Here is a 22,624-nt window from a genome sequence, read left to right as displayed (position 1 = left end):
GCAAGGTGTGGGAAACCTGCAGCCCTCCAGATATAGCTGAACTACAATTCCCATCAGCCTCAACAAGCATAGCCAATAGCCAGAGGTGGTGGGAGTTGTAGTTCAACAACATCTGGGAGGCCAAAGGTTCTTGCCTCATGAGTCTTTGCTGAAGATCTTAACCTACAGCTGCATATGGAGGCTAGGATGCATGGACAAAGTCTGGCCTGGTATGAAGCAGCTTCCTATGTTCATACCTAAGTCCACAATGGTAAACATGCAAGCAAGAGGCACATACTGTGTGCAGGTCATAAAAGTAAGGCATTTCTTCCTTATTGTCCATAGGTGCCACATATTTATAGCTTATGAGAAATTACCAGGAGTGCATTAGAATATAACATTATAGTAACTGTAGTAATTACATAAAGTGGCACCTAGTAGCAGCCCATGTTCAACCTCACAATGCAAAAATAAAGACTGTCAAATAACAAGAGATAGGTAAACAAGAATCATGACCGTGGAGTGTAGCAATTGCCAGGAAGGCTTTGGTTGCGATAAAAAGTAGTCTTTGAAAAGTTCCCAATATTATGCTTTTAAAAATTGCTGTTGCTTACCAATTTGAAGTCTTGAATGCTACAGATGAAGTATGGAGTGTTTGGTCGCCGACTCTCAATATACACGCAATCTTTAAAAAAGAAAGGAAGAGAGTTAATTTTAAATTTATAGCAGCTAGTTCCTCTAGCCTGGCAAAAATGCAGAGAAACCATACAACCTTTTGTATTAGATGAAAAACTCACAATGAAAAGTACTATAAAATGTGATCTAATGCAAAGAAAATAAATGAATGAATAGGCGAATAAAAATGTTTCTGCCTGGCACCTAAAAACGGGGCTAGGCGTGCTTCCCTAGGGAGAGAATTCCATAAGCAGGAAGCCACCACTGAGAACACTCTTTCTCATGCTGCCACTCTCAGAACTGTCTGCTAAGGGGGCACATGAAGAAGAACCTCATGACAAACGTACGGTACGGTCTGGGCTGGTTCATGTGGGAAGAAGCAGTCCTTAAGGTACTGGAGTCCTGAGCCACATATGGCTTTTGTAACACTTTATATTGTTTTAAGGATCAATTCTCGGGGGAACCGTGTCACAAAAAAGTACTGCCAGAGTGATCCCCATAATTAAACTGGCACAATGACCAGGTCACAACCTAACACAGTTATGTCAATCAAGACAGGAAACAAAGTCAAACTTCTTGCAGCTAAATGGTCATTAAAAATCCAACAGTGCTAACCTGGTTTTGCTCCTAATCGTGAAACCACTTATCCTATGACAAGCACAAGTTATTTATATGTCGTATGACCTTTCAAAGTAGCCTCTACTGTAAAATTGGACAACCAACATATCCTAAAACACCCTGATTCTATATTTTTCACTACAGACTTTATTGTCACTGCCTCTTGATAAGAGGACAGGAAAACTCATGTTCTTTCATTAGATAAGAATGGGTTTTTGTTTTTTTGCTTCCATGAAACAATTTATTTTGGAAGATATAAGGAGGTAAGCTAGTAAGAGAGCCACTGTGGTACAGTGGTTATAATGTTGAACCTGGGAGACCCGGATTCAAATCCCCACTTCACCATGAATTTTGATTTTGAGCCAGTCACTGCCTCTCAGCCTAACTTACCTGACAAGATTGTTGTGAGGAATGAGGAGGGGAAGAACCATGCATGCCATCTTAAGCTCCTTTGAGGAAAAGGCAGGATATAAATGCTACAACAATTTTTTTAAAAAATCTGGTGCCCAAGTGGGTATATTTGTCTTATGGTATTATAGCATAAAATGTGCCCCATTTATCAAGAAGTCACAGTTTTTAAAAAAAGGAAACTGCACAAAATCAGCACCTGCATTGGCTTCAAGATGGCTAGCACTGGCGGACTGGAAGGCAGAAAACAGGAAATTCTCTTTAGAGTGTCTATAAAACACACACACACACACACACATCAAACTTTTGCAGATAGGCATTGTCAGGGAACTGCCCTCAGTAGGGCGGGAGGTCTTGTCGATGTACCGAGAGCCTAGGCACCTCCTCAGTAGTGAGACCTCCTCAAGCGGGAAGAGCAGCACCTCTTCCAGTGGGGAGAGGCAGGCTGGAAACAGCCAGGCGAGGCAAGGGCTTGGAGATGCTGCTGAGAGCACGCCACTTCCGTCGCCCCAGTTGCGCAGAGGGGTCAAAAGGAGACCGGGGAGGCGGCGCTTTGGGGTGCCAAAATTCTTATGTTGGGGTCACAGCTGGAAACTGGCACTCCCGGATTCTGCAAGTGACTAGGACGGTCATGTTTCCATGTTCTCTTCACTGTAAATAGTCTGCACCAATAAATTGTTAAAAGACAGTTGAGACTCATGCCTGATTACTCGTGAGCAACCCTAACGCAGACCTGACAGGCATCAAATGTTTTCCCTTTCTGGCTGATTTGCACATAATGAAGCATCCACTTTGTCTGTGTGTATGAACCACAGTGACTCAAGTTCCCCAGATGGAATTTCCTCAAATACAGGGCTCTGTGAGAAAGTCCATTCAGACTAAAAGCTGCAGGGCTTCTCAAGCAAGAAGAAACAACAACTCTACTTGTCAACAGACAGCTACATTTCTAATCCAAAACTGAGAAGGGAACTGCAGTTATTGAGGGTTTTTTGAAGAAGAAGAAGAAGAAGAAGAAGAAGAAGAAGAAGAAGAAGAAGAAGAAGAAGAAGAAGAAATTCTGCTATTATAATTCTCTGCAGGAGAAAGTTTCCATTTCTAAAAATGTCTCGTTTCATAACATTAATTAGTAGCAGAAATAATGGTTACAATACCAGTCAAATCTGACAGTGTTTAAAGATGCAATTAACTTTTAAAAATCAGATCCCAAGTCGATTTAGGAAACCAGGAAATTTTGTGATTCAGGTTTCTTTCTTTCCTTGAAGACCTGTACCACCGCACAACAAACCCAGTATCCCCTGGTCAGGGTGGGATGGAAGTCTGGTGACACCAGAGCGCTAATCCCATGCCACTGTCCCAATATAAAGACCCAGAAAAGTTCCCGCCTTTCCTCAGTCTGGATACCTCATTGCTGAGAGGGATGGTCAGGTTCCTTCCAAACACCTAGGCTGCCTGCTTGCGCCAAGGGACCAGTGCTTTTTTCTGAAAAAATAGGTGCTGGTACTCATCATGAAGTTGTTACCATAAGTGCCACACTTTTTAACAACAACAAAAAGGGGGTCTGGTGCTGCGTACCCTTGAGTACCCCCTGGGGGGACCCACTGCTTTGGCCCAGACACATACTCCCTTCCCACTAGAAGTTTGGGTGCAGCATAGGGGTTTGCATGGGTTAAAACAGAAAGATTGAGGGACCTCCAGCTGTCTCATTAACCTCTTAAGCTGTCCCTTCCTTGTCCTTTAGTCTTAGGTTGCATCCTGTTTATGACTTCCTCTACCACACACTTCCCTCTCAGATCTCAAGTCGCCTTCTAAATATCTTCTGAGAGAAGAAGAAATGAGCCAGCATGACTAGCTTGTTCTCCTCTGGACTAGTTAAGACTAGAACTAGAAACCTTTTCTATCAGAGTTAAGCATCTACGGCAATAAAGAACTTTATTATTTTCTTACCAAGAAGCATATCTGTGTAATTGTAACAGGTAAAGCCTACTCTCTAACCCAGATTCACTAGCCAAACACAGCTCACTTGGCATTCTAAAGGGTTTCAATAGGTAGTTGATCTACCAGCTCTAGCTGAAATTCACAGGGGTTCCCCCCCAACCTCCGTCTCTGATCGACTCATTTAACCCAACTACATAGAATTGAGGGGAAATAGGGAGCAAGGAAGGGGGTGGGGGCAATCAAGTGAGGCAATCAAGAGCGCCTCTTCTTCCTTGTTTTCTATTTACTGAACTGCCCAAGAGCTGCAGATGGATCCTGAGACACCGTTTGGACACTCTGTGACGACGACGTGCCTCTTCTTTTTCTCTCTTGCTCACTTTCTGGAAGCGTACATGCTGTTCTGCCAAGAGGCATATCTGTGAATAATCCACATGCAGAATATATGCTATGCTCTCTCTCTCTCTCCCTCTCCCCCCCCCCCATTGCTTTAATACCTAATTGTTGAAGAAGTGGGAGGGGAAAAGAGGAGGAAAGGAGACAGAGTCAAGCAATAGCTCTCCTTCTACATCTCTTTACAGCCAGCAATTCTAAGAGTGCATTATCTTCACTATAAAGTCTCTTACGTTTATGGAAATATGTCTTTCATCCTGAAAGATTATATACCACAAGCTGAAATTGAGGCCGTATGCTGAGGAATTAATTTCTTCGATCACTGGAGAGGGAGAGGGAGAGGGAGAGGAAGAGAGAGGGGGGGAGGGAGGGGGGGAGAGAGAGACCCAACCACCTCAAGGGATAGGATTCCTGCAACTGCTTAAGTGTGATACCACAAAATAATTCAACAGGGTGGAATGCTTAAACACAAACTGACATTGAAGGATGAATTTAGATAAGCTGAGAGTATTATCAAAGATGGGATTTGACAGAATTTAAGCCTCTGGTTCTTTTGTGATAGGAGTGATGGGGTTTTATGCTGCCAGTGGGAAGGGGGGAGAGAAGCACACCTCATGTCAATGATTAGATTTCAGTTTACAGAATCACTAACAAAGAGACCAGGACAGGGGCCACCCCATATACTGCACCTAATTCAGCCACGCAGGTGGAACATAGGAAGCTGCCTTACACAAAGTCAGACCTTTGGTCCATCCACCCTAGTACTGTCTACACTGACTGGCAGCAGCTCTCTAGGTTTTGGGCGCTGTGGGTTAAACCACAGAGCCTAGGGCTTGCCGATCAGAAGGTCAGCGGTTCGAATCCCCACGATGGGGTGAGCTCCCGTTGCTCGGTCCCTGCTCCTGCCAACCTAGCAGTTCGAAAGCACAAAGTGCAAGTAGATAAATAGGTACCGCTCTGGCAGGAAGGTAAATGGCGTTTCCGTGTGCTGCTCTGGTTTGCCAGAAGTGGCTTAGTCATGCTGGCCACATGACCCAGAAGCTGTACGCCAGCTCCCTCGGCCAATAAAGCGAGATGAGCGCCGCAACCCCAGAGTCATCTGCAACTGGACCTAACGGTCAGGGGTCACTTTACCTTTACCTCTCTCTGCTTACCTGGATATGCTCAGGGTTGGACCTGGGACCTTCTACATGCAAGGCAGATGCTCTGCCACTAAGCTTTGACCCATCCCCTATGGTAGACAAATATTGTGTTCGCAGCATGGTTGGAAAAGGTGGTCCAACTGCCTCTAGCACATATTTGTCCCTTGAGTTGAAACACAATTCTGGAGAAACCAGTACAGTTTAAGAACACAACAGCCATGCCGGAACAGACCATCTAGTTCAGCATCAGTGGCCAACCAGCACTGAAGGAGGTCAAGGGTGGTGATCTGGAAGCAAAACACGCAGCAGGCAAGAAAGCCGGTGTGGACAATCCCAAAAAGCGGCTTTTTCTTCACTCAAAAGAACAAGATGCTCACATTGAGGAGCCTGGCCAAAGCCTGAACATTTATAGGATCAAGAGGAATCCTGTTGGCCCCATCGTGTCACCTGATAAGCACTGCACTAGAAGTTGCAGCATTGCCCTCCAGCCAGCCGCACCAATGCTGCTCCTGACCGGTATATCCCAGTCCTCGCAATCAGCTGCAGTGGCAGACAGTATAAGGCACCTGAGATTTGCTTGCCAACAACCTGGGATGAGAGAATGGCAGGCAGGCAATCAAAATGTCACATCCATCCAGTTGGACCCAACATGTGAAAAATCATAACATATCTGAAGCTGTGGTTCAGAATGTCTCACTTGGCAGTGCAAAAAGAAAAGAAAAAAGAAGAGGAGGGGAAGAAGGGTGAACAGGAGGTTTCTCCGTTGCTGCTTTTAAACCAAAGCCTCCTTTCAAGCGTCAAGCTGCAGCCTCTGTTTGAACTATACACCTTGGACTTCCACCTCGCTGGCACTTCATCATCAGGAAGCAGATTCCTGGCATGTCAAGTCAGCTTGACAAACCTGCACTCACCAGATGCATCCTGGTAGAGCTAGCAGCAAATTCGTGACTCAGCCCACTAAAGCACAAAGAGATGAGCTCAGAAATCATGAGGTTCTACAAAGCTGTTTGTGGTTTCTCAGAGAAGTTTAAGATATTTCAAGAGGGTTTGTGTTTGCGGTTCCTTCCCCCATGCACTTTTTTTTGGGGGGGGAGGTTGAAAGATAAATTCACAGAAAGAACCAAAGCACTGTCAACATGCAAAAAATGCAAACACAGCAGAAATTTAAAAGAACAGGAAAAATAAGAATTTCTTCAGAAAATTAAAGAGCTTTTTTACAGAATTTACCTGACCATCAATACTTACCTTTGCTACTTCCTTTTTGGTTCAGAAATATGTAAAAAACTAGAATTTCCATAATCATTTAACAGACACAGCCGTTTTCAAGCGAAGCAACTAGGAAACAATGCCACTGGGAAACAATTCAGGTGTCAATTCTGCAACAGAATATTCTCCATTTCTCCCTCCCCTTAATGTTTCCAAATTCCTTTTACCCTACCACCAGGAAAGCTTTCACTGCAGTTGTTTTTTTTATTTTAAAAAAGGCTCTTGTAAAACACCAGATGCCAGAAGCTAATCAATTCAGCTACCTACAATCTGCCAGTGAAGAATCCCCAACAGAGGGAGGCTTGAAGTAGCAAGGGTCCCTTGGCACATCACCACTTGAAGTCCCAAAGCCCTCAACAGCTATGTAGGCAATGCCCTCCATTTCCCGTTGTTCTTCTCATGTTGGATTGGTATTAAAACAAAAAGAAATTAATTCAACATTTGTAGGCCTTTTCGGAGGTGGGAGTGGGTGGAGGTGGAGAGCTGCCAACAGATTTTAGGATCCTGCACTGCAAAGAGCTGCATAAAAATTCAGGTTCCTATATACTAGCACGGAATTGTTAGTCGTCCAGAACATTTAAGAGTTCTTCCCAACCCATTCTTCCGCCAAAATGAGCAGGAGAAATGGTGGTGAGGGAGAAGAGGAATGCGGTTTGTTGAAAACGAGTATCAGATTTGGTTGTCCAGCTCACTTAAGTATCACTGGAAATATCACTCTCACTCTGAGTCACAGATAAATGGACAAAGATACCTTGAAAGACAATGTGAATCAGAAGCGAAGTTGTTCTAGTTATAGCAGCATTTTAAAATAGCCACTTGTCTACGGCATGTAACTAAATATACATAAAAATAAATACATAATGGCAATAATGATGATATAATATTTTAACTGCCTGCATGTGACTAAGTTGCAAAGCATAAAAAAGAAGGCTGGAGAATAGATTCCCCCCCCCCTCCTCCAAAGCTGCTGATGCCTCACAAATGTCTTCCACTGGGAGCAGACCCATTGAAGTCAATGAATTTAGACCCATTCATTTTAGTGGGTCTGCTCTGAGTAGGACACAATCCTTACAGTGATGGCATTTTTCACTAAAAAGCAGAAACTGAACTAGGACATCTAAGTTAAGTCATATCCCAAACCCAATGACTAGCTACCGCATTCAGTTTCCTACTGTTTATAGCAGGAGTAGGCAACCTAAGGCCCATGGGCCAGATGCGGCCTAATCGCCTTCTCAATCCAGCCCGCGGACAGTCCGGGAATCAGCATGTTTTTACCTGAGTAGAATGTGTCCTTTTATTTAAAATGCATCTCTGGGTTATTTGTGGGGCCTGCCTGGTCTTTTTACATGAGTAGAACGTGTGCTTTATTTAAAATGCATCTCTGGGTTATTTGTGGGGCATAGTTATTCGTTCATAGTCCGGCCCACCACATGCCTGTTTGTTTGTTTTAAAAAACAACAACAGCCTAGATCAATGTCCTGAAGCACTCCACGTCCTGTCATCACCAGTGCTGTATATTTCTCTACCCAAGCACCACAAAGCAAAGTGGATTTTACAGCAAATATTGAATTGGAAAGCTGTCTGGTACCCTAAATCAGGAGGCAGGCAATGTAGTTCCCTCCATATGTTATTACATTGCAACTGCCATCATGTGTGCCTGTTGGATGTGCTGGATATTTGTTGGAAGCCAAATACATTTGGGGTGCACCATATTAGATATCTATGCCTTTTTAAAAGGCTCCCTAGAAAATCTATTAGTTTCCTCAAAAGGGCTGATGGAGACACAGTACAGGGCAGCCCATGAGCAAACACACCACTTGCTCAGCACTGGGAAACTGTGAGCCCATTTAAACAGTGCTGGCAATGAAGGGGCCACGATGCTCCTGGATCTGTCTGTCACTTGCTTTAAGACATCTGGATTATAGGGACAATTTCTGCAGCTTCCAAAGAACAGAAGGAAACCTATCTCCAAGGGGAAACTGTACATTACCCCACTGCAGTTCAAGCAACAGAAGATTTATCCCATTATAGACATCCTTTCTGTGGCTTCCCTAAGCCATCAAAGCAACTGTTCTCTGCAAAAAAAACCACAAAAAAACCTGTCCCCTTACCAATTATTTGCCGATTGTGTGAAGCAGATGCACCTGCAGTGGCACCCCAACCCATTATGCAGCTATCCCCAATCCAGTAACTATGCCAAGTCCATCTGCCATCAACCACAGTGGCAATAAAGACTACGATGGAGACACAAATATAAAAGCTTCAAAACTCAAATATCCAGAAAGCTGCAAGGTTGTTTGCACTAATTAGTTCTTGCCAATTTATTGGCTTTCTGCACTGGCCAGGCTGGGGAGGAGGACGTACATGTGGACTGTGAAATAGTGAAGGTACACAGACCTGTGTGATAGAGGAAGGCACTGAACTTGCCATGCACCCCCCCCCCTCTCTATATAATACTAATTATATTGCATACTGTACTCTGAAGCAGGGATGGGGAACTGGTGGTCCTCCAGATGCAACTGGACTAAAACACACATCGCCCCTGAGCATTGGCCATACTGGCCAGGGCTAATGGGCGCTAGAGTCTAGCAGCATCGGGGGTGTGGGGGTCATGCAAGTTCTCCATCCCTGCTCAAAAGGGAACAACACAGGGCTGATCCTGAAATGAACACCAGTGACCTACATCCCAGTGGGTAGATACCTGACTGACCACATGTCCTCAGACATAAATATGATCCAGCAGTTAAGAACACAAAAAGAAAAGCCTGCTGGATCAAGCCAGTGGCCCATCTAGTCCAGCACCCTGTTCTCACTGTGGCCAACCAGATTCCTGTAGGAAATTGGCAATCAGGACCTGAGCACAAAAGCCTTCTCCCCTCCTTTGGTTTCCAGCAAAGGGTATTCAGAGGCATTCTGACTCTGACAGGAGGTAGAATGCAGCCATTGTGGCTAGTAGCACTCCAGGAATTTGTCTAGTCCTCTTTTAAAGCCATGCAAGGAAGCTTTAAAAGTAGTTTTTGTTATCTGGCATGCCTTCCCTTACTCCTCACCTGTTGGGTTTAAAGCATTTCAACAGCACTGGTTTGTCCTGCCTTTCAAGTTGACAGCAAATATTCAAGACAATGCCACTTTTTTAAAAAATGAGAAAGACAGCAAGGAGATCTGTAGCCCTTTGACAATTTAAATTTATTTATTTTTATTTAACAAAATTTTAATACCATATGATCATACTAAAATCTCTAAGCCGTTTACAAAAATAGCAGCATTCTCAATAAAAAAAACATCAAAACACTGTTTAAAAGAAGACAGAGAGAAACTTTCAAAGCCTGTATGTGTGCATGCACAGAAACACACACAGTGTAAATGCAATCCAATTTACACACACACAGTAAACACAATCCAATTATGAGCCTCTTGGGTTTTAGTACTATAATAGTCCAAGCTTGCATCATCCTAACAGATCAACGCCTCGGGCTCTCAATGGTGCACTTTCTTCCTGGGGGGAAAAATGTTCCTTGAAAGCCACCAACATGGACCATCTACAACCCCCCTGCTGCCAACTCAGCGCTCAAAGCCTAACTAAAAGCATCTTCAGCTGACAGGCACACATTTCTTGGCCCTGCACTTTCCTCCTGGGGGTCTTTCACAGCTCTCTCCTCTCCTGCTGCACTTTCCTCCAAAACAGACTGCAGCAACTGGCTCAGCACTGAAGGGCTACATCAGAGCTCTCGCATTTTATTGGTACACAATTAACAATCTGCATAACATTTGCACTTATGATGATATATCCCATTTGTGCCATTTTCTACTGAAAGGCTAGAACAAGCAGATCTTAGGGCTGTTCTGGAAATAATCAGAGATCTCCATGTACACATCCTTTTATTATTAAGCAAACAACAAAAGATCTCTTCACAAATGTACACACTACCAGAGAGAGACATTTAAGTGCGCCTTCTCACTGCTGTGCTTTAAGCTGCGTGGAGGCCAGCAAAATTCTATTTATCAAGATCTGTGAGCAGTCCAAGACAATTAACTTCATCTGTAGCTGTGGTAATAGCAATAATGAAAGCATCCACTCTTGGCAAGTTATTAACAGTGCCTTTTTATTATTAAAGTGCCACATTCCATTGATATCATTTTTTAAAGACCCTCTTTTAATTTCTTCAGAGAAGCTCATTCCCTAAACACACCTGCCCTTGCAACAGGCACTTTCAAACCTTTGCTTGCCTGCTCCAACAAAAAAAGGTGCTGCAGGGTGAGGACAGAAGAGCACACCAAGGCTGGAGTTGGGTGCAATGGGAGAACGGACACGAAAAGTAGCCCCACATCTTCCCCCTCCCTCCCTGGTAATGCCTAGAAATGCACTAAGACATGTGACTTGACACCCCCCTCTTCTGTTATCTGCCTCATTCCACTATGTTCTACTCTCAAAGTACCGTTAGGAAACATCTCACAACATGCTTTCTTCTGCCCCCAACCCCCATGCTACTAGGCTCCAGCCTCACTAGTTCACAGCACACTACCCTCAAGCCTCTAGGCTCCATCACCAGTCTCAGCCTCAAGAAACCTCTGCCTCTTCGGGCCCAGGGAACCGAACATTCAGGACTTGCAGGAGCTAAGGAATAGGAGCAGACTCAAGGGATACAGGAAGGAAGCATCTGAGAAAAGGGTGGTATGTCTCGCCATTCAAGGGAGATGTTCATGCTGAGATCCAGCACCTCTTTTTCTAGAAAAATAGCACTGATATGTATTATCCACCCTGTACCAGAAGGTCTCAGGGAGGGTCACAGCAATGTAAAATGCCACATTAAAAACAGTTTTAAACAATTTGTACTCACAACTCGAGTAGGTCTATAGCAAAAACAGAGTGGCCAAGCAAGGGAGCCATGGAGCATTATGGCAAGGTGATAATAATACTAATTAGATTTCTTCCCTATCCCTTACTGCAAGGTCCCAGGGATAGTTACAACAATTGAAAATACAGTGTTACAAGCTAAGGGGCCCAGAGCAACTAGAGAGCCCAGAGAGGTGGAGGAATTTCAAACATTGGCTTAAAGTAAACACAGCTACATCTCTGTCCGAGGGCCCCCCACTCCAAATCATTTTTTCTAGCCCCAGGCACTCTGGGAGCTGCTCAAGGCCTACTGAGATAGAACCCAAGAGCTTCTCCCTGTTATGTCTTGCAAACACCTCCCCTTCCTCATGTTTGGAGAGGACTCCAAATGCTGAATGACAGGGACTTTGCCACTCAAACGTAGCAGGAGCACTGAAAGATCTTTTTCTTTTTCAATGACAATTTTAAACAGCGCACCACTTTCCTTACAAAGCAGGCATTTGAGATAAGGCAAGGAAGGATGTGACAATGAAAAGGGATGCACATGAGGAAATCTATATTATTTTCACAAGGAGGGGGGTGGAGAGAGAGAAAAGTCACCAGTGACAGGTAAGGAGGTATAAAAATTACCTCTTTTCCCTCCCCTCCAACCACCCACATGGCTGACAACAAACAAATTGCTAGTCTGATCTTTTAGAGTCGTTTCCTGCCAAGCAGATTTTCAAGCAACACTGCTGGCTCCTTGTCAAATAAACAACAACACACAGAGGCCTCTGCTCCTGCTCCTTAAAGGCTCCACCAATTTGATGCCTTTCCTTGAAAGACACCAGACCAATTGCCTGCATGGCGCTCCTTATTTCACAAACATGATTCTTCTTATAAACTGGCCTCATAGAGAATCCATTTTCTTTTTAAGGGGAAAGCTGCTACTGCTGCTGCTGTTTAATGGACTGTCAGTATAATTTAGATTTCATCAATTTAAACTCATTCAAGCCTGGCTCCTGATTGTACAGTAAATGGAACATATTTCTATTCAACAAAATTAATGACAGTTAATTGTAGTCTGGAGCTCCCCATTTTATGAAAGCAACAGTTCCCTGGTCCCAGCATCAAGCTACATGATTTCCCACTCCAATTATTTTCTCCTACTCTTTCCGCCATACCTCTGATGCATGCTATTTTATAAGCCTCCCATTGCAAGACTAATGTACATTTTGATCTAGTATATTGTTTCCAGTTCTGACAGATATGCTCAATTTTCATGCAAACTGCTGACAGCTGAAAGGTAAAAGGGGATGAAGAAGGAAGCAAGTTAAGAGCGTCTGGTCCTCAATTCTCACAGCAGTGCTAAAGGAAATTATTTTATTTTTTCCGGCAAAGAACCAGAAGACAAGACTTAATGGTCCTGACATCCAACAGGAAACCACTGTGCCACTATCTTCAGTATGCTCATCCCCTCAACAACACCTCCCTAACAGTAAACAGTGGCATGACTATAGGCTAATAAATTTAGCTTCCACAGTGAGCATAAATTGCCTCTGAACAATGCGACACAGAGTTGGATCTTTATTAAGATGGCAAAATTACCAATACTGTGAACCGCCTTGTGATCTTCAGGTGAAGGGCAGTATACAAAATAGCAATAGTAGTGATGGAGACGACAACAACAACAACAACAACAACACAGGTCTGGGTGACTAAGTGGGGTAGCGAGCATTTTTATGGGCTAATAAGTTTGGAGGTTTATTTGCAAGGTCTGATTACCATGGCTATTGACATATATAAATCTAATATATGTCCACAGATTTGCTGTGCAGTCACGGTACCCAAAGCAAAATTGTGCCTAGAAGGTTGAAGCTTTCAGGTTTCACAAATAAGCCCAGAAGTTACCTACAGTGCCTGGCAAAGGTTTTGAACCCATAACAAAAGCTGGACAAGCTTTTAGAGGTAGAGTAAGGCTTTTCCTGCTGATCTTCACTGGCAACATATATAGCCTTACAAATTAAAAAGAACCACCAGGGAGTGTTCCCCCATGCTCCACTCCAATTTCTTGGGCCCCACCACATCAACTTAAAGCTGTCCTGCCTTGGTTCCAAAAGGAAGCAAAACAAGCCAACTGTTAGCCATCAAGAGCGCTGAGTTGTGCTTCCACAGCACTGATCTTATATCGCACGGCTTCCTGCCCAGTGTTAAGAGCTATGATAAGCTCAAAGGCCAGGTGGGACAAATGAGAAACTCAAAGCCCCTTCCTTGCCTGGAAGGCAACAAAGGTAGCTGCCTAATGCTGGGTCAGACCATTGGTCCATTTAGCCCAGTATTTTCTACACTGACTGCCGATGGCTTCCAGAGTTTCAGGCAGAAGATCCTCCCTGGAGATGCCAGGGATTGACCCTGGGAACTTCTGTATGCAATGCAGATGCTCTGCCACTGAGTTATGTACAGCCCTTCCTCTATTTACCCACTGTAGCCGTCGACATGAATGAGCTACCATGCCCATGAATGCAGCCAGCTTCTGCTCACAAACCCGACACCTGCCTCGCTTTTTCCTCTCTTCCTTCTGCTTCTTGTGCATCCTTGTTCAGTGCATCCATCTACAAGTGCCCCGGATGCATTTTTAGTTTTACACAGCCCCTGGCACGAAATAAATGATAACCCTCAGTGGCAATCATCAACAGCACAGAAGGCAGACAAACAGTAAAGGGATGTTTTTCTTTTAAAAGGACAAGCTAAAAGAGAAAGAGAAAGAGAAAGCATATAGACTCTCATAAAACATCTGAATCATAAACCTCGGCAGACTCCATAATATCCAGAGTCAAATGGACTCCTTTGGGAGGAAGGGCAGGATACAAATTTAGTAAGTAAATATAAATAAATAAACAAAACCAAGCAAGAAGACAAAGAGACAACAAGCGATCAAAGGGCCCATCGTGCAGCACTCAGGCACTCGTGACCAAATTAGCCAAGGGCCGACACCACCTCAGCAATTTGGGGGTCTCCTGTGGGGAAGAGCTCCACGCTGTTGTGTTGAGAAAACAGACCCATCTTCTCTGGGTCCATTCATTGCCAACGCGCTCAATCTCTTGCTCTCCGCTCTTGTCTAGCAATTTTCTATCCATCCACCCAGGGTTTTTATAATCAAGTCTTGCAACCTTTCAACAAGGTGTTTTGTGTTTAAAAGGCTTAAGTGCTACTTTCCTTGCGAGATTTGGGGTGGGGGGAGCAGCGGCTATTGTCTGAGCCACAAATGGATTCCCACACTTTTCTATACAAGGAAAGCCTGTAATGGGGCTCACTGCAAAATTAGCACAGCTGCTTCAAACGCCAATCATACGGCAGAAGCTTTTAGTTATTTTCTCTTCAGCACAGTCCCTTTTGTCATCAGTTTTCAGGGGGGAAAGGAAAGAAAAATCATAAGAGCCAAGACACCTGTCTAGACAAAGATGTGACACTTCAGAGAGCAGGAACACACATTTCACTCTCTCTTGAGGATGAAGTCACAGAGTGGACTGAGAGCCTAAACAAGAGATAAGCTGTATTCACTTGAAAGACTCCAAACCACCACCTATGGCAGCCTTTACTGGGCTGTATACGGAAAGAGACAGAACTGCTGGGCACAGTGATAAATGAAATAATTCAGTAACTAATGGCTCAAAATATCCTTCCACAGAGGAGCCTGCCTGTTGCATCTCTGTTGGAGTTACCACTCTGCAACACAGGACACTTCCTTATACCGTGCCAGACTGTTGGCCCATTCTACCTTGGTATTGTCTTCATGAGGGGAGGGGAAACTTTTCCAGACTGGGGGTGGCATCTATCGAGGAAGGGATTCACACACGGATAACACAATGTGGAGTTTTTCAGAGAAAGCAGCAAGGAGACACTTGAAAGGTTCTAGTGTTGGGAGTAGTGCAGCCAAAGGGCTACATTTCCCTCCTGGGGGGGTCACAGATTATTTCGATCATAGATGCCAAGGACTGGAACAGGGCCTTTTGCCTACGTTCTGCCATTCAATTATGCTTCCCCCTATCCACTACACAGGTTTAGTTGTTCAAAATGCCATGCAAGTGGAACACTATACAGATTCAGAGGAGAATTGTGCTGAATCTTTGCTGGGGATGAGGGGAAGCACTGCCTCACAAAGCCTCACTGTGTGACCTTCGGCCAGTCATACAATTCAAAATTAAAAGCCCATAAGAATTAATTAAACTCAATAAAAAGAGTTAAACGGCTTTCATTTGATCATTAATATTTTGTACTGTACAGGCAGGTCCCCGTGTACACAGGGGTTACATTCTGAGGCACCGTGCATGTCGGTTAAATCGTGTATATTTGAAAACCGCTGAAAATGCCTGCAAACACCCCATTCCGCCCCAACACCCACTCTGTCCTTTTAGTGATGTTTCAGTGACGTCTTTATGACATTTCCAGGTCACTTCCAGGTTCAGCGCGATGCGCATATACACAGTCACACACATATTGAGCATGCATATATGAGGGGGGCTGCCTGTATTTACATTTTTATTCTGTATATTGTTTCAAGATTTATTCTTGTATAGTCTTTTGAGTTCTCTATGGTATATTGTTTTGAGTTCTTTTGTATTGTATTTGACCTGCACTTTGTATGTTATTTTAAGATATTTAAACTATTTTCTATTCTTATAGTGATCTGAGTGTCTGCATCATACTTGATCTCCATTTTGTGTATGGTTTTGACACTTGACTTCTACTTCATCATGGTTGAAATTTTGGGTATTTGATGACTAAGTTTTGTACACTGCTTTGAGGTTCTTCTGGATATAAAGCAATTAACACATTTTCTAAATAAATTCTCTCAACCTAACCTACCCCACAAGGTTGTTGCGGCAATAACATGGGGAAGGGGAGAACAAATGTACAACACCTTGAGCTTCTTGGAGGAAAGGTAGGATATAAACATAGTAAATAAAAACAACCCACTTCTTCATTGGAAATGCAAATTTCCCCATAACACCAAAAAAGGAAATCAGGTGGGGGGAAACCTTAGCAAACAAACAACATGGGGGGGGGGGAGGATTCTGAATCAACATTTGAAATCAACATTATAAACTGTTTCCCCATGCAGAAGTTTGCCTTCTCCCTCCTTCCCCAGGATTTTGTTTGCTTTATTTAATGAAATATATATGTGTGTGTGCAGATAGCTAGAAAGCTAAAAGAGCTGGTTTTAAGGATCAACCTCCATTTATCAGCCCTTAAGAGAGGCGCCATCTGTCATGCATTAACAGCTGCTCCATGTTTTAAAAGCCAGAACAAGGCCTGACACGTTAGGGTTGGGGGGGGGGGGGGGAACACTGGCAGTGGGGAGAGAGAAGTGGCAGAGATTTTCACCTTGTAATGTGCAGTTTTGGTTTTTAGTAATAGGACAGGTATAAAGATTTCTGGTTAGCTCTCTTTATTTAAAAAGGGGGGAGGGAGAGAGATAGCTTTCATGTGGATTCTTTACAGTACTGATTCATCCTGATGGACTGAGCATCCAACTTCCATGGGGGGTGGGGGTGGCGGTATGTAGCCCAGAAGCAAAGCAGATGGATTCATCCCTCTGGACACATCACAATGCATGCTCCTATACTCCAAGAAGAATTAACACCTCAAGGTGGGGACAATTGTCTGCTATGTGGCCGCATCTTGCCACTAGACAGAAACACTGATTTGCTTTTAGTTGTGCTGTAAGCACCAGGGAGGGGGCATAGGACTGTGGCAGAGCAATTCCTTGCACGTGGAATGTCCCAAATTCAAATCTTGAAATCTCTAGCTAGGGCTGGGAAAGACCCCTGGGGAACTTCTGCCTGTCAAGAGCACATACAGAACACAGGAAGCTGCCTTATACAAAGTCAGGCCATGAGGCCATTTAGCTCAGTATGGTATATACTGATCGGCAGAAGCTCTCCAGCCATACCTGTAAATGCTGGGGATTGAACCGGGGACCTTCGGCCTGTTGAAGCCATGACCCTTCCCCAGGGGACTGAGCCAGATGGACAACTGGTCTGAATTGATTAAAGCAGCTTCCTATATTCCTATGCCTACTTACAATGCAAACAAGATTCCTCCTGCTGACCCTCCAATGGCTCCAAAGGCACTGAATAGTTAACTTCATCATAATTGGCTTTTGCCGCTAGGAACAGGGCGTACCTCTGCATCAGAGCAAATGCTTTGAATGCGAAGGGCACCAGACATCTCAGACCCTGGCATCTCCTTAGGTAGCAGGGCAAGTAAGATCTGGTTACAGTCTTGGAGAGCCGCTGCCAGTCAGGTCAGACTATCACTAGGACTTGGTATAAGGTAGCTTCCTTATGCAGCTCAGCTCCTACCACATCCATAATAAATTGGGCATTAGCTAAGTGCAAGCCTCGCCACCATCAGTGGCTCAACTACTGGAATGTCATGGCATGTTGATAAGCTACCAAGAGGGAAGAGAGAGTCACAGAATGCTGATAATAATCACAGCCATTCTCAGACAAACAGGAAGGCATAGTTAGAGGGACAGAGGACTAAGAGGACAGGGGGGGTGTCTCTGTGTTGTTGTCGGAAAACAAGAAAGGGCAGTGAGGCAAGGAACTGGGGCTGGAATTTATATATACTGATTCAAGCTGAATAGCTAAATCTTTGGCGGCAGGTTCCTAGTTGCTTAAAAAATCTCTCTCTCTCTCTCCTTTTTAATTCTGGCACATTTGCCTCTCTCAGCTGGTGAAGCTGTCAGAACAAATAGAAGGCAATATCTGGAAGCAAGACAAACACATGGGTCAATGTCAAACACAAGCCAATCACTCTCAGGGCGAGAGCCAAATGCCTGCATTTCAATTTCACTCATGTTCTCCAACTCAAATACCGTTAGACTGCTTTAAAAAAAACAACAACAACAACCCATAACCAAACAGCTTTTCTCTGCTCTCTTTTTGGTTTTCAAAATGAGATTCTCTTTTTAATCCAAGAGCAGATTTCAGATTGAACAACAGTTTCAGCCATTTCCTTGGCGGGTACCAAGGAAAAGCATCAATGTATAATTATTATAAAGGGAACATTTAACAATTAATTGAGCCAGCAGAAGCTAAACCTCCGGAGCTTAGGAGTTCAAATGCTTGCTTGCTAAGCGAAAGGGCAGAGGATTGTAACTTAACCATAGGAGATTTCAGCCCAATTAGGCTCTCCGTAAATAAAATATAATAACTCTGGGTCTGCTATGCCTGGGTGCAAATATGCCAGAGAAACAGACCAAATGCCTTCTGTTTCCCTTGCTGTGCTGGAATGGTGAATCAACAGCAAACACAAGGCAGGGATGTGTGTGAGTGAGGTGACAAAACTATAATCACCCTTGTGTAATTTTGCAGATAGGATCAGGAATGCATAGAAGCCACTGGTGCCCAGCAGGGGAGGTGAGATGAGCCTGATGACTGGCATGTGGGGGTCACTGCCAAGGTGTTTTTTGGCTCCTGAGTTTTGCACAACTCCTAGATATTATCTCAATTTGAAGAATTCCACATGCTTCTTATAATATTAAATAACATACACACTACTACCCCACCAACTGCTACTACTTTTGGTTAATCTTCATTTCTGTGTGCACATACTCGGACATCAGTCATACTGAAGAGAGTGGGCTAAACACAGTGAGAATTGGGATGCAAGGAGAAGGGGGGCGTTAGCTGTGTGGCAGAGCACCTGCCCTGCATGCAGAAAGCATCAGGTTCAATATGAGGGGGGGGGCAGAAAGAGAGGGGACGTATATGCAATTATTTCTGTTGCCTGCACTTAAGTCTCAGTTACAGCAGGGCACAGAGACCAGGAGGCTGTGCCTAAGGCTTTGTAGGGAAGGTGGGTTTTAAGATTGAGGTAATTAACGCTATGGGATGCACTTCCTCAGATCCAGAGAAATATATTTCCCAGAACAGGAAGAGCTGAAAACTTCAGCAGCCCACCGCCCCACCACTTCTCTGGAGCACTCCCCAGGGCCTGCAGCTAACACTACCAGAACAGGAACATGTGATCCTATTAATGCCTGAGATTCCCACCCGCCCCCCTCCTACACACTCCCCAGAAGCAGAAGCAGCTACATTCAGAAATCACCTCCTTCCCAGCATATAATAAGAAGGGCTGGGAGTCTTGTTTTGTGTTAACATGATTGTCTTGGGCCAGAGCACCCATCAGAAGCCTGAACAAAGGCCCAAATTACAGCCTTCCTGCTCTCCATTATGGGGCATCCACCCTCTCTCCCCAAGAAATAAGCACTGGAGGAAAGAGAGTGTGCCTTAACTGCTAAGTGCTCTCGCTCTTCCCCTTGGCAAGCAATCCTCCCATAAATGAGGATTGCACCCAGGCAGCTACAAAGCACTTAACAGCTGGCACCTACGCAAACAAAAGAAATCCTGATAACCTCAAACAGGAACTTTCCGCTTTCAGTAGCTGTGTGTGTGTGTGTGTGTGTGTGTGTGTGTCCCTTTTCTTTCCTACATTTCTCAAGTGTTATACCACATTGCTTTAAAATGGCGGGAGATTAAAAAATGGGACACAGTCTTGCTCTCCTACCGGTATTTGAGTCACCTAAGCAGGTAGGGAGGGAAGCAAGGTGGTCAAACTAGAATTACATAGCACTGAAAGCAAACTCGGCTCCTTATTTTCAACTCTCTTTCAAGCTTCACTAGAGATTACAAGAGTTATTGCTGCAATTGCTTTTCGGTTTTTCCTTTTCTAAAATAAAAGAACACTAGCCCTACATGTTAACTAACACCCCAATGCCAAGATGTTTGTGCTATGCCAATGTTCTGCCTTGTCAAACAGTCACTTTAACCATTTTGGTTCCAGGTAACAGTCACTGCCATTCTTTTCATATTAGTTTCCCTCCAACCTCATTCTTTTCACAACACTCAAATGTGTATATATGCCTGTCAATTTGGAATTACACATTCATGCATCTGATGAAGTTTGTGCTATAATAAATTTGTTAGTCTTTAAGGTGCTATAAAAACCCTTTGTTGTTTCTGCCAGTGTGGTGTAGTGGTTAAGAGCGGTAGACTCGTTATCTGGGGAACCGGGTTCGTGTCTCCACTCCTCCCCATGCAGCTGCTGGGTGACCTTGGGCTAGTCACACTTCTCTGAAGTCTCTCAGCCCCACTCACCTCACAGAGTGTTTGTTGTGGGGGAGGAAGGGAAAGGAGAATGTGAGCCGCTTTGAGACTCCTTCGGGTAATGAAAAGCGGGATATCAAATCCAAACTCTTCTTCTTCTACTACTACTTCTGCTGCTGCAGCGAACTAAAACACTACTACTTTTCTGGAAATCAAAATTTTTGTTCACCATTAATATTAGTGGAATGATATCTAAATTCAAGCCTATATTGCTTGTCATACAATATTGTGATAAAAAGCAGGACGCTACTCAAAATATAATTAAAAACAAAACTAATAGCATAGCACAATTCTATCAAGAGGAGGCTGAGTCCAGCAGTGGCCTTAAATCGACAGCCTAGTTCATGGGTAGGCAACCTAAGGCCCGGGGGCCAGATGTGGCCCAATCGCCTTATAAATCCGGCCCACGGACAGTCCAGGAATCAGCATGTTTTTACATGAGTAGAATGTGCCCTTTTATTTAAAATGCATCTTTGGGTTGTTTGTGGGGCATAGGAATTCGGTCATTTTATCTCCCAAAATACAGTCCGCCCCACAAGGTCTGAGGGACAGTGGACTGGCCCCCTGCTGAAAAAGTTTGCTGACCCCTGGCCTAGTTCCTATAATGCATTGATTACACAGGTTTCCCTAGATCAAAATTACCCACACAAGTATCTGCATTTCCTTGTCAATCATCACCTTCCAGTCGTCCCCAATGCAGTCAATCATGGATCCACAAGAGATGTGAGATTTTTTAAAAAAAAAAAAAAAAAACCCACCCCCTAAGCAGCACACACCAATGTCATATCAAAATCTAAGGTGTGGTGGGAGGGAGGGAGGCTTCTAAAAGAAGTGGTTTGTCCTGAGATGTGAGGTAGTTTGTCTTTCTTTCTTTCTTTCTTTCTTTCTTTCTTTCTTTCTTTCTTTCTCTCTCTCTCTTTCTTTCTTTTTTTAAAAAAAAAAACAATCAACAAAACAAACCAAAAACCCCCACGAGCTGGTAGAAAGATTCATGGGCATAGTAGCCAGGATTTATTGGGGGACAGGCTTTATGTCAGGGAGAGCAGAACCCAGAACAGAGTTTTTTGTGACACAATTGGTCAGTTAAGATTTTTTTTTTACTTGAATTTTTTTTGGGGGGGGGGAGCAGCTGCCCTCCCTTCATCCCCCTGGCTACGCCCATGGAAGGAGTGTTGCTGTTTTTGACCTCAGTCCCATGACAGAATACTGTCCCTCCATACAATGACAAAGTTGAATTACCTGTCTTCCCAGGAGACAGCACACAGCTTCTCTGCCTGAGTTACTACTCTGAGTGTGTCTCCCTCCAATCACACCCAGAACAGTGAGATTCATGCAGGAACAGTGCGGGATGGTGGGACTCTGCCAACTGATAAGGTTTCCCAACCCCCTAACCACCTCTGGAAGAGAAACTTTGCAAATGCATGAGTGAAACAGGCCTCAAATTTAAACTTGGGGCAGGTGACAGAAGGGACTATTCCTTCCGTTATCTGACATTTGAGAATCATCATCTTAGGACAACATACTAACCCAGGAAGGTACTATTTAAAAAATAAATCCTTGCCAGAAAGGTGATCTTCCCACCTTCTGTTTAGCCAAAGCTAAATATAAAAATTTCCCTACTCACTGTTACCAGGGTTTGTTCCCATTGCCCTGTTTGCTGTTTATATAGTTGCTGATGCCATTGTTGGAATGGATCCTCACAAATCCTTTTAATCCTTGTAGATCCTTTTAAATGGTTCTGGATAGCCAAAGCAAAAATGACAGTGTCCTCATATCCATCTGCTAAAGATGAGAGGCAAGCAGCGTACAAGAAGGCAATAGCTCTCCCTGCCCCTCCTACCTACCCACCCCTCTGTTCAGCTAATCTCTCCTGCCCCTACCATTTTCACCTCAGGCCTTCTGATTGCCATCCAAAAACTGGCAGAGTCTTGCTTTTCTAAGCAGCAATATGCAATAATCCAGGGAAAATGCTTTTTAACTGCTTTTGCCCAAGAGAGATATGTGTGGGAGAACAATGTAGGACCACAGAACAAGCCTGCTAACATTTCGGAGAGGCGTCTGCAAATGCCACCAAGATCCCCATGACTGCCTATTGCAGGAATGCTATGGCTGGATTGCCTGCAATTCTACCCTCCATCAAGAATCCCAATCTCGTTGCATTAGACAGGTGCAGGTGCCAAGAGCCAGGGAGGGTGTTTTGCTTTTAATATATCAGCACTTAA

General features: G+C 44.1%; 1 protein-coding gene across 13 annotated transcripts in view; it reads right to left on the bottom strand.

The window, feature by feature from the left end:
- Positions 1-22,624, bottom strand: part of RERE (arginine-glutamic acid dipeptide repeats) — a 342,723-nt gene that overhangs the window by 193,429 nt on the left and 126,670 nt on the right. For all 13 annotated transcript variants that reach the window (XM_033156259.1, XM_033156258.1, XM_033156263.1 and 10 more), the window contains exon 3: positions 594-664. In XM_033156259.1, coding sequence (XP_033012150.1) covers positions 594-664 — 71 coding nt within the window. The remainder of the gene's footprint in view (positions 1-593; positions 665-22,624) is intronic.

This window comes from Lacerta agilis, chromosome 8 (genome assembly GCF_009819535.1).
Source record: "Lacerta agilis isolate rLacAgi1 chromosome 8, rLacAgi1.pri, whole genome shotgun sequence".
NCBI lineage: Eukaryota > Metazoa > Chordata > Lepidosauria > Squamata > Lacertidae > Lacerta > Lacerta agilis.
Note: the sequence above shows the minus strand (reverse complement) of the source record. Positions and strands in the feature narration are given on the sequence as shown.